Genomic DNA, 11,836 nt, shown 5'->3' on the forward strand with positions numbered 1-11,836 from the left:
GGACATGTCCAGAGAGGAGGGACAGTGGTTTGGACATGTCCAGAGAGAAGGGACAGTGGTTTGGACATGTCCAGAGAGAAGGGACTGTGGGTTTATTGGTAGAAGGATGTTAGAAATGCAGCTGCCAGGAAAAAGACAAAGAGACAACATATGGATGCAGTTAGAGAGGACATGGAAGTAGTTGGGAGTGAGGACAGAGGATGCAGAGGACAGAGTGAGGACAGAGGACAGAGTGAGGACAGAGGATGCAGAGGACAGAGTGAGATGGAAGAGGATGACTTGCTGTGGCGAACCCTGAAGAGCCAAAAGAAGAAGCAGTTTTACTGAATTCAGTTTTTGCATATGTGGCCATGTTTTGAAAAATCACAACCTATTCTTGTGCACGTGTACAGACCCGTCATCTCGTACGTGCACATTTTCATTGCAGAAAAATTGGTGCAGATGTTATTAGGGAGCATCTGTCATTTATTATTGTATCTGTATATTATACATTCATCAAAATGAGGGGCGCATGAGTGAACTTTTTCAATGAAAAGCGGCGATGTGGTCCAGTAAAAGTGGAGACGGGGCGTTCGTACCAGCTTGCCTCCTGCGAACAGAGCCATCTTGGTGGAGTTGGAATGCAAACAGATCTGATGTTCTCCAGGAGTGTGAGAGGTGAACGTGAAGCGTCCTTCAGAGCCGTACTGACGGGACAGGATGATCTGGAACGGTTGGAACAGACGGATCTTTGGACTGAACTTTGTCCGGTACCTAAATGTGTTTTTTAAACGACACCCTCTCTCCGTGTTTACCTTCGTGTCCGGATCCTTGATCTCAACGTGCATCCCGAGGCCGGGGGTGGACGGGAGGAAGGAGCCGGTCTGTTTGTCCCACATCTGAGTGCGGTACTTTCCTGCAGGAAACACATGCAGGAGTTTTCAGCTGCTATTTAAAGCTTTCTGATGGCCTTTTCTTGCTTTTAGCTGGCTACGGTAGCTCGGTGGTCAGTGCCACGGTCTTGCAATCCTGAGGTTGTGGGTTTGAGCCCAGGTTGTGAAAGGGTTGTAAAACGAATTGCCAAATCTTTCATACGATTTTGCACGTTGTTGTGACCCCCCGAAGAAGGAAGCAGCTGAAAGAAACTTGCTTTGAGGTAGCTTTTAGATTAAAGCTGGCCTTTGGCTACTTTTAGCTACTCTATTGCTACTTCAGCTTTTAGATAGCATTTTGTTACTTATAATTTTTAGTTAGCCTTTTTATATTTTTATCTGCTCGATAGCTTTTTGCTACTTGCAGCTGGCTTTTCACTACCTTTAGCGTTCAGTTAGCTTTTTGGTAGTTTTAGCATTTAGCTAGGCTTTTACTATGTTAAGTTTCTAGCTAAACTTTTATTACGTTTTACTAACGTTTTGGTGCTTTTAGTTACTCGTTTGCTTATTTAGCTTTTAGCTGGCATTTCATTACTTTAAGTTTTTAGTTAGCATTTTGATGTTTTTACCCTCTCTATAGCTTTTTGCTAACTGAAGCTGGCTTTTCACGCCTGGTACTTTTAGCTTTTAGCTAGGTTTTTGCTATGTGTAGCTTCTAGCTAGGTTTTTAATACGTTTTATTAACATTTTGGTGCTTTTACCTACTCTTTGGCCATTTTAGCTTTCAATTACTTTTAGTTAACTTTTTGACATTTTTAGCTTTTAGTTGTTTTGTAACTTTTATCTTCCAAGATTCCCTTTGCTACTTTTAGTTTGGCTTTTAATACTTTTAGCATCAATCTAGCCTTTTGCTACTTTTAACGAAAGGTTCCCACATTTAGCTAGTGCTTGTTCCCTTTAGCTCGTGTTTTGCTCTTTTGAGCTTTTCGCTGCTGTTCTGGGTTTTCTCAGGTTTAACAACTCTGTTTCAGCTTTTTCAGCAGATTTCAGCTGTCATTCAGCGCTTATCCGTCGTGTTGGTTGTAGTGAAACGGGAGACGACGGTTCAACTTTCTTACGGTGCCGGCGTCGTTACGCCAGACGTTTACAGAACACCACGTCTGTATCTTCCTCTTTAATGGTCTGTCCTGCGCTGTCCCAGCAGCGCCATCTAGTGACAAGAGGGAATAACAGCAACAAACTTTAACTGTTCACTGTGTAAACCTAAAACAGCATTAACGCTGTATTGCAACAGAAGAGGCCGTTTTTAAAAGACTAAATAGTTTTGTGGTGATGTTTGAAAATATAAAATTTGCTGCATTATGTGAAAGTGCAAATGAATTGTTTTCTAAGCTTATAATAAACATTTAAGGTAACGGAGTGAACATTTTATTCTAACTGAACAGCCTACATTTTTATTTAATGTTATCATGAACCAGACTGAGACTTACTTCAATTTACATTAATCTGATGAATATTTGGGACAATGAAAACTCTGATCAGAAAAGGGCAAACCAAGTGCAACTTTACACTAATTGATGTGAATCGCTTTACTCGGTTTGAACCATTCCGTCTCCTGCTGCGTCTCTGAAACAAAAAGCCGTTAGCGCCAACGGCTAGTTAGCCGCTAAGCTAACGGACTAGCTGCTCACCGATCACCATCGTCTCGTCGGGAATTTCTTCAATGAAACATTTTTTCTCCGTCTCTCCTATGTGGAAATATAACGCGTGGCTCGGGTAAACCCAGGCCACCAGGAGAGTAACCGCAGCGGCTGACGCGGACAGCATCCTGTCACCTCCTTTACTTTAGCGGACATCAAAAACTGCTGCAGATCGGTGACGTCATCTTCCACTACGGAAAGCGGAAGGGGGATTTCCTGTAAATAAACAACGAGCTGTGGTCCCGGAGTGCGGACTGACAGGTGGAACGTTCCGGAACAAGTTGAAGTTGAAAATAATACAAATGAATGGAACGGTGTATGGTAATCTTGAAATATAAAATAGAATATGACTAAATATCAATAAATGTCTTTTTTGTTTGTCGCTTAATGGATTGCAGTCAAAACTGGGAGTGCTTGGCCTTGATTTCTGTGAATTTCAGTTTTGCAGACAGGATAATGTTTTGTTTTACATGATGGAAATATTCTGTAGGAGTAGGAATATTGATGTAATTATGGTTAATTTTAATAGAAAAGCTGGATAAATTCTGATATGTTGTGGAAAAGTGGTGGGTTTCTAAACAGAGCTTTATTGTAATGTAGTTTAGCTTATTTATCCACATTTTGCTATTTTTGTTTATTCATTTATCACTAATAATGATTTACCATGAATATTGTCAGGCGGGTTTTGGTCAAGGTTCATGGATGTTTATCACTAGTAATGTTAACTTGGAGCACGTACATGTTCCTGTAGACTTTTTGCATGTTTAAAATAAATGGACAATTTTCTTCCAAAAAGTGAAATTCATGTTTAGCCCCTTGGATTGCATAAATTAACAATGAGGTTGCAAGTGCAAAAATTGAGCCTGATCGACTGATCGAAATTTGATCAACTGATCGATCAGTCTATAAAGTTGCCCTGTGAGGAGCTGGGACTCATTAATTTTTATCACATTTTAAAGCAAAGCTAAAGGTGCAACTCTCAAAAAGAAAGAAACCACTTACGTAAACTCAAATTGTGTTTGTTTACAGATATTGTCTCGGCTTAGTTTTTGCTGCTTAATTTTCTCCCCAAATGTTTTAAATGTTGTGACAGTGACTTATTAATAATGATGGCTCAGTTTGTGATGTATCAAGTTTTGCTTCAAACTGCATAACTTTTTCAGTACTCGTTCATTTTTTGCCCTGTTTTTATAGTTGACATGACTGTTTTTTTAATTATTAATATTTTGTTTATTTGTGTTCCTCCCACTCGTTAAAACGAAGGAGGTAGACTAAGGTGAAAAGGTATTGTGATGTCCAGGGGAGTTGTGCCTGCGAGGCTGTACTCAGGGTTAAGCCTCGGTGTAGTTCGAGCTAGCAGCGCTCGGATCGGATTTGAGGGGTAAGCTCCTCAGCTTTAGCGCCTGAAACGCGCCCAGGGGAGGCTACACATCTGGACACGATGCCGTTCGGGAGACACGTAGTTCATTAATAGTTATTATTGTTTGTTTGAGTCAAAAAGCTCCTCGCTTTGTCCAGCCGACGATATGCCATATTAGCATGCTAAGCTAATTAGCTAGCTGCTCCGCATCGTCTAATTTCTGATTTAAAAAAACAACAAAACGGAGTTAAATTGTTTGTTTGTGAGTTACAGCTTGACTAGTTCTTCTTCCGGACTGTAACTTTGAAAAAGAAGGAGGTAAGATGATTAATTTTTTACATCTCTATCTGAACTTTGTAACATTTACTGAGGCCATCGAGTTGTTTTTATATTCTGAGTTGGATGAGATTATAAATTAAAAAAAGCGTATTGTTTCTACAAGAACGGAGATGATCCTAGTTTTGTTTCTAATAAGATAAAGCACCTTAACAGACTAGACTCTGTGTTTTTCTCAGAAGTCCTCCATGTTGAATGATTACATAAAATGAGTTGAGTAAATAAAATAAAAGTCTGGCTCAGCTGAGCAGCAAAGTTAAAGCAGTAAACTGTTGACCAGGACTAGTTTTCCTCTGATCAGGTTTACTGCTCATAAACGTGTCTGAAATGGTCTTTAGGAAGTCAAAGAGAAAGTGAAAGCTTTATATTTGTCAGTGATGGTCGACTGGGATTATTTCATATTTATTTAATATTATGTGTTTTTGTTATAACATGCTCTCTCAGCCAGCTGCACATGATGCTTTTGTAATTTAATGTTTTTTTAATAGTGTTTATGTTTTCTATCATGAACTTTTTACCCTGAACATCCATCCATTATCTTTACCCGCTTATTCCATTTTGGGGGTCATGGGGGTCACATGTGTCCATGTCCAGCAGTCACTGTGCGAGGGGACACCTGGACATGTCTCCAGTCCACCACAGGGACACAGAGACAAACTTCTCGCTCACCTGTAGGGACAATTTAGAGTTACCAATCAACCTAACGTGCACGTTTTTGGTCTGTGAGAGTAAACCCCGGAGAAAAGTCGTGCACAGAGAGAACATGGAAACTCCCCCCAGAAAGGCTGCACAGAAATCTGTCGGAATCAGCCTCCCCACCATCACAGACATCTACACCTCCAGATGCAGGAAGAGGGCCACCTGCATCATGAAGGACCCCACCCACCCAGCACACACACTTTTTGCCCCACTCCCCTCAGGAAGGAGGTTAAGGAGCATTAAGTGTAGAACCACTAGACTGAGGAACAGCTTCTACCCTGAGGCTGTTAGACTCATGAATCTCTAACTAGAATAATCACTGTGAAAAACCATATCATGTTGCTGCTGATCTGTTTCATGTTGCTGCTGATCTGTTTCAATGTTGATGTGTTCATGCGTGCACATCTGCTCACAGACTCATGTTCATGTTTGTGCTGATGTTCAATGTTTTATGTTATGAGTGCTTAGTGTATATTTAGTTGATGTTTTTCTTAGTTCATATCTTAGATGTTATTACTGTTTTTCTTAGACATTTTATTGTTGGATGTAACTGGGACCCTGTGTACATAATTTCGCTCCACCACATGTACCACATGAGATGCGAATGACAATAAAGAAACTCTGACTCTGAAAGGTCTCCATCTGAGATTTGATACGGCGACCTCACTGAGAGGCGGCAGCTCCACCAACTGAGCCACCTGGATGTGAAATTATGTGGCTTATTTTAATCCTGTTTGTATTTTCTTGTTCTTTTGTTTGGTTAATGTGGGGCAAGTTAAAATTATGAGAATGAATCTACAAGAAGGGAAGCAGGTAAAGGACCAGCATGCACGGAGGTGGTGTCGTTTTTTTAGTTTTTAGAGAGGAAGCGAGTGTGTTTTTTTGTTGTTTTGTTACTTAGACGGATAAATAAACAATTGGTCCATGGTGCGTCCGTGACTATTTTTGTTTTTATTTTTTTCAAACTAAATCAGTCATCACTACACTGAGAGGGAATATTTACATGTTCAACATTAGGCTGTAGTTTAGCAAGAAAGCAATCACTCCTCAGGAAGTGGAAAACTACGACCAAAAAAGCAGCGAATGTCAAAGTGATTTTAAAAGATTTAAAGAAAGTTTGCTTTGAAGCACGTGATAAAGAAATGAGGAACCACTCTAAACCTTTCAGCTGGACTGTTCCTGTAGAAACCTGATATTTATTCCACTCTCCGTATTTAGATGAATGCATTTTTTTTATCTACCTCGAGTTCATTTGAGAAAAACAAACTTTCCATAAAATCATAACCATGAAAACAAAACCAGTTTTCAAAGCTGCAGGTATGTAATTCTGATTGTTGTTTGCAGGGATGGTGCAGCCGCAGCCCGACGGTCCAATGCAGTGGGACATGTCCGGGGAGGACAGCGGAGGGGCCCTCAGGGTCCCACCAGAGCTCGCTGGCAATGAAGTGGTGACCAGACTGCTGTGTGACAATCAGCAGCTCCGAGGTAAGAACACGAAGAAGTTTGAATTTTATGGGGCGTCTTAACGAATCAAAAGGCGGCGTTGCATGTTTATTTCAATGCGTAATTCACTAAATACAGCCGCCTTTATTTGAAATAAGGAAGGAATAACAAACAGTTTGTCCACCTTCGTCCGTGTGTTGCTCAGAGGCTCTGCGGCAGAGCAACCTCGCTCTGCGTCAGCGCTGCGAGGAGATGGAGGGTTGGCAGCGTAAGACCAGGGAGGAGCGCGAGTTTCTCAGCTGTCGTTTCCAAGAAGCCAGGGCGCTGGTGGAGCGGCTGGCCCAGGAGAACCACTCCTTGCAGAGCATGGTCAACTTTCCTGCCGCCTCCTCCAACCACTGCTGCAACTCCAGCCAGACCGAAGACTTGCAGGGACGCCCGGCCAAAAACGGGCCGCTGGACGGGCCACAGGTCAGCGCGCCCAAGGCTCGTGTTGCTCTTGTGTTGTATGTCTGCCTACCTGTCAGGATGCTAACAAATACAGCCGAAAGCTGTGGCTAAAGCCTGAAGAAAACCTGGGCAAAAAGGCTCAATGTCTGAATGAGGGCCATAAAAACTCAACCAAAGAAAATAAATGTTTCTGCAGCAAACATTTGTTTAAATTCTGAGCGCTGAAAAAAAGCTGAAACTGAATAGAATAGAAACAGCCTTTATTGTCCCACAGAGGTGAAGTTCAAGTGTAACAGCAGCAGATATAAAGGTTCACACAAAAAGTTCCTAAAATGTAAAAAAAAAACTATCTATAAAGAAATAAATAATAATATACTATACTAGACTACAATACTGTGCAGTTTTTAAAAATAGGCATGTCAAGATGTACGCGATGTTCGATGAACTGGTTATTTACTGGAATACTTGGAGCTGAAAGAAGCCAAAAACTAGCTAAAAGGTAAAAATAGCAAAAGCCATAGGTAGAAGGTAAATGTAGCTAAATGTGGTAAAAATCTTTTGAAAGTATCAATAGTGTGGCTAAAAGCTAAATGTTGCAAAAGGCTGACTACAGTTGTTGAAATGTTAGCTAGAAGCTAAAAGCAGAATGCTATCTAAAAGTAGCTGTTTGAAAGCTAAACGTAGCAGATGGGTAGTGTTAAAAATGGATTATTAAAACACACTTTTAATCTGACTCCAGTATTTATACTTAATTCATTCAGCGCTGTTGGTAGAAGGAGAAGGTGTGAGGTTCAAATTAACTGTTTTTATGACGCGGATCGAGAGCAGTTTCAGAAATGAACGCCATGACAGAGAGTCTCTGGGTTCAGAAACCTCTCCCTAACGCCAACAAAGTTGATGGCGGTTCAGGAAGTCTGAACTGACCCACGTCCGCCCTGATCCCACTGTAAATAGTGTTAAGACATTGGTAGATCTGATGGGCTGGACTCTCTGGGTCCTGTGGTTCTGCACGTACGCTCACAGCTGTGGGCTCGGCCTTGAGGTGTTCTGTTCTGTTATCAGAACCAGCAACGATCCTGCTGTGAAAAATAACAGAGGATTTAATGGGAGAAAGAGAAGAACACCCATAGAACCCGTCTGCTTATTTAGTTTTATCTTAGCAACTTGTATTTTTCTCCTCGGAGCTGAAGTACTGCAGCGCTCGAGTTTTGACCTTCTGCTTGCTGAAGCCTGCTTACAAGAAACCGTCTGCAGAAAACACCGCTTTTTATAATACCGCCTATTGAATGATTGTGTCGTAAAACAACACACTTTAAAAATGAATATTTGATTATATCTGTAACGTTTTACAATGAATGTGGACTCACAATAACACGTCTTGTTCATGTTTTGTCCTTAAGACTCTGGATCAGTGGGAGAGGAAACGAGTTGAAGACACAGAACAACAAACCCAGACCACACCACTTCGCAGCCTGGTAAGAAGTCCTGACCTGCTTTTCTGTAAAATATGAACAAATCGTCCATAAAATAACAAGAACAACATTATTCAGAAATAAACAAATGCTGAAATGCAGCATCAATTAAACCCCTGACGTCAAATAACACATCTCATTATGAAATATAGTAAAACTGTTCATTATTGTTCCCAAACTCGTAAAAATTAAAATAATAATGTCAGATTTAACAGTAGATACTCTCTGTTTGAAGTATATTAATAACATTATGGTCTGGAAACCTTTATTTATGTATTTTTCAACGACTTTTCCTTTAGTTTGAAGTCGTGTCCCGTTGGGTCTCTAAAACAAATAAAACTAATTTACTTTGTGGCACCAGAACATAAAAAAAAAAGATTTTGTGACCCATAATCTTATCATTTTAAGTCAGAAGAGATGATGGTTGAAATATTTACACGGCCGTCACCATTTTTTTTTTCATAAACAAAACACGACAGAGTTGTGCTCGTGTTTTGGCACATCGGCCTCAGGTCTGGGACTTCTGTCACGAGGTCTGTTGGCGTCTGTTTCCAATTGATGGCAGCAAAATAAAGAAATGTGAGACAGTAACGATGTCTTCAACTCCTGGGAATGCTGACGGACCAGTTTATATTAGGCGTGAACAAGTTTGTGACCCATGCAGGCAAAATGAGTCGCGATGATTCATTTTTTTAATATTGATTTATTATTTTTTTAATCGTTCATCTCAAAAGCTTCAAAATTATGTGCAGTTTGTTGAAATTTGATGATTCGTCACGCATCTAGGCAGCAAGTTTTTTTTATTTCTATTGGTTTGAAAAGTCAATCTGTGATGTCATTGTCCAGCCTTATATTTAAAAAGGAAAATCTTCAAGGCTGACAGTGATGCCAAACATTATACGAAAGGATTTCCCTGCACTGTGGGAGTTGACAGAAAAAAACGTTTAATTTAAAAGGAAACCAGATAAATTGCAGTTCCTACGAACCTGCAGCATGGATGCTTATTGCTGAATGTTTTTGTAAAAAGAAGATGAAGAAGTTAAAACCAGCTGAGAAGGTTTCATCGCTGAACTGTTGCTGAGAGTTGGATTTGAGCAGCTGGCCTTTGCTGAAAGATGGAAAATAAAACGTAAAAACAATGGCAGAAATGTGTAGAAGAAGCTGATAAGAGTAGAAATGCTGCTGAAATGAGCAGAGAGGCTGAATAAATTACAAAAAGTCTAAAAATGGCAACAACAAAAAAATGAAATGAGCAGAAAAAAAAAATGAAAATAGCAAACAAACAAAAAAAAAAAAGAAATGAGCAAAAAATTACAAAAAACATCTGAAAATAGCAACAAAAAATCAAATGAGAAGGAAAAAAGGCTGAAAATAGTAATAAAAAATGAGCAAAGGCTAAATAAATTACAAAAAATCTGAAAATAGCAGCAAAACAATTAAATGAGCAGGAAAAAATCTGAAAATAGTTTTAAAAATGAAATTCAGTATGGTATCAGAGGTCCTGCATTGCAGTGGATAAGTAGTTATCTGAGTGATAGAAAACAGTTTGTACAGATGGATGATGTACGTTCTAATTTAAGCAGAACTTCATGTGGAGTACCACAAGGTTCTGTAATTGGACCCAAGTTATTTATTTTATATGTTAATGATTTAGTTGAGGTGTCTGATATCCTTAAATGTATTTTATTTGCTGATGATACCACTTTTTTTTGTTTGGGTGAAGACTTGGAACGGATGTTTGTATTGATAAAGACAGAGTTTGAAAAAATACAAATTTGGTTTAAATTAAATAAGTTGTCATTGAATATTGATAAAACCAATTTTATGATATTTAGTTAAAAAAAAAAAAAACTTTGTATTTTTCTTTTGAAATTGATGGTATAAAGATATGTAGAGTGAATGAGATCAAGTTTCTGGGTGTAATTATTGATGACAAACTGTCTTGGAAACAGCAGGTAAATTTTGTTAAAATTAAAATATCTAAGTCAATTGCAGTATTGTATCGTGTAAGGGACTTGTTAAATAATAAGGCTTTGTACTTGCTCTATAATACAATTATAGTTCCGCATTTAATTTATTGTGTAAATGTTTGGGGTACAGCATGTAAGACAACAACTAAGCCTATTTTTATTTTGCAAAAAAAAAGCTGTAAGAATTATAATGAGGAAAAATTATTGTCATCCTTCTGGTACTCTATTTTGTCAATTGAAATTACTTAAGTTTTATGATTTGGTTGATTATAATATTCTTTTACTTATGTTTAGAGCTCAGAATTACTCACTACCATCAAACATTCAGAACTATTTTGTGAAAAGGACCAGTAGTTATAATTTAAAGGGAATAGAAATGTTTGTTAAACCTAAGTACAGAACAAGTTGAAAGGGTAGATCTACTACAATAAGAGGAATTGATCTTTGGAATGGTTTGGAGGACAATGTAAAAAAAGCGAAGTCGATACTAACATTTAGGAAAATGGTTAAAACTATTTTGTTAAAGAATTATATTTAGTTGTTTCTAATTTAACAAATTATAAAGGTATTTTGATGAGACTATTCTTTTGTATTACAATAAGCAAATTAATGTTTGAATTGATTGTTTGAATTTGATTGTTTAATAGGGAGCAGATATAATAAGAAATGTTTTCTTCTTCTGCTTCCTTTCATTTTATGTTTTTTTGTTTAATTTTTTTCTTTCTAAAAATTGTCATTGTTTTTTATATGAAATGAATAAATTTAAAATAAATAAATAAATAAAATTAGCAGAAAAAAAATCTGAAAATGGTAAAAAGAGGCTGAAAGGAATCTAGAAAGTCAATTAGAAAGAAGCTCTAAAGGCTCAAATTGGCAAACAAAACAAATAGCAGAAAAAGGCTAAAGCTGAATTGAGCAGAAAGAAGCTGAAATTCACAAAGAAGCTGAAAACAGCTGAAGCAGAACAAAAACTGAAATGGGCAGTAAAAGGTCGTGAACAGCTCAACGGGTTTGAAGGATGTGGAGAGAGCTCCGCTCATTTTATATAATAAAAACATGGCCGACAAAGCTACATATTTAAAAAAAAAAAAATTTTAAAACTGCACAAATACTAAAAGTCAGAGCAGGAATGTCCTGAACGAGCCGAACTTTTTGAGACATGAGTTGGTGAAATAGAACAAGAACTGAGGAACGTGTTACGAGCTGAAAAATGTACGGAAGAAAAACGGATCTGAAGTGAGAACGATTTAGAAACATTCACACAATAAAAACGGTTAAATCTGAATTTTTTGCTTTGTTTTGTTTTTTGTTTTTTTGAATGTCCAGAGGACCAGATTGAACTTTTTTGGATTTTTCTACCTGGATTATTGAGCATGCATCAGAATATTTTCACGTGTTTGTTTGTTTGTTTGTTTGTTTGTTTGTTTGCCTGCCCTCATTCGGACTCGTTTTTCCAGCACATGTCCCGTTAGGTCCAGTTTACACGTGAAGGATACAGGAAGTACACACAGTTATACAGGAAGTACACACAGATATACAGGAAGTACACACAGAT

The 11,836-nt window shown here is 38.3% G+C and overlaps 2 protein-coding genes across 2 annotated transcripts in view; one reads left to right on the forward strand and one right to left on the reverse strand.

Annotated features, from left to right (window-relative positions):
- tmed4 (transmembrane p24 trafficking protein 4) overlaps nucleotides 1-2,740 on the reverse strand; it is a 3,983-nt gene extending 1,243 nt beyond the window's left edge. Inside the window, exons 1-3 of the mRNA XM_037685051.1 lie at nucleotides 2,543-2,740; nucleotides 795-895; nucleotides 579-704 (exon numbers count right to left, since the gene is read on the reverse strand). Coding sequence (XP_037540979.1) covers nucleotides 579-704; nucleotides 795-895; nucleotides 2,543-2,678 — 363 coding nt within the window. The 5' untranslated portion in view covers nucleotides 2,679-2,740. The remainder of the gene's footprint in view (nucleotides 1-578; nucleotides 705-794; nucleotides 896-2,542) is intronic.
- Nucleotides 2,741-3,864: 1,124 nt separating this feature from the next.
- Nucleotides 3,865-11,836, forward strand: part of ikbkg (inhibitor of nuclear factor kappa B kinase regulatory subunit gamma) — a 19,305-nt gene continuing 11,333 nt past the window's right edge. Inside the window, exons 1-4 of the mRNA XM_037685050.1 lie at nucleotides 3,865-4,229; nucleotides 6,291-6,431; nucleotides 6,595-6,860; nucleotides 8,240-8,314. Of these exons, the coding sequence (XP_037540978.1) occupies nucleotides 6,293-6,431; nucleotides 6,595-6,860; nucleotides 8,240-8,314 (480 nt within the window). The 5' untranslated portion in view covers nucleotides 3,865-4,229; nucleotides 6,291-6,292. The remainder of the gene's footprint in view (nucleotides 4,230-6,290; nucleotides 6,432-6,594; nucleotides 6,861-8,239; nucleotides 8,315-11,836) is intronic.

This window comes from Nematolebias whitei, chromosome 11, assembly GCF_014905685.2.
Source record: "Nematolebias whitei isolate Nwh7 chromosome 11, NemWhi1, whole genome shotgun sequence".
In the NCBI taxonomy this organism is placed as follows: Eukaryota; Metazoa; Chordata; class Actinopteri; order Cyprinodontiformes; family Rivulidae; genus Nematolebias; species Nematolebias whitei.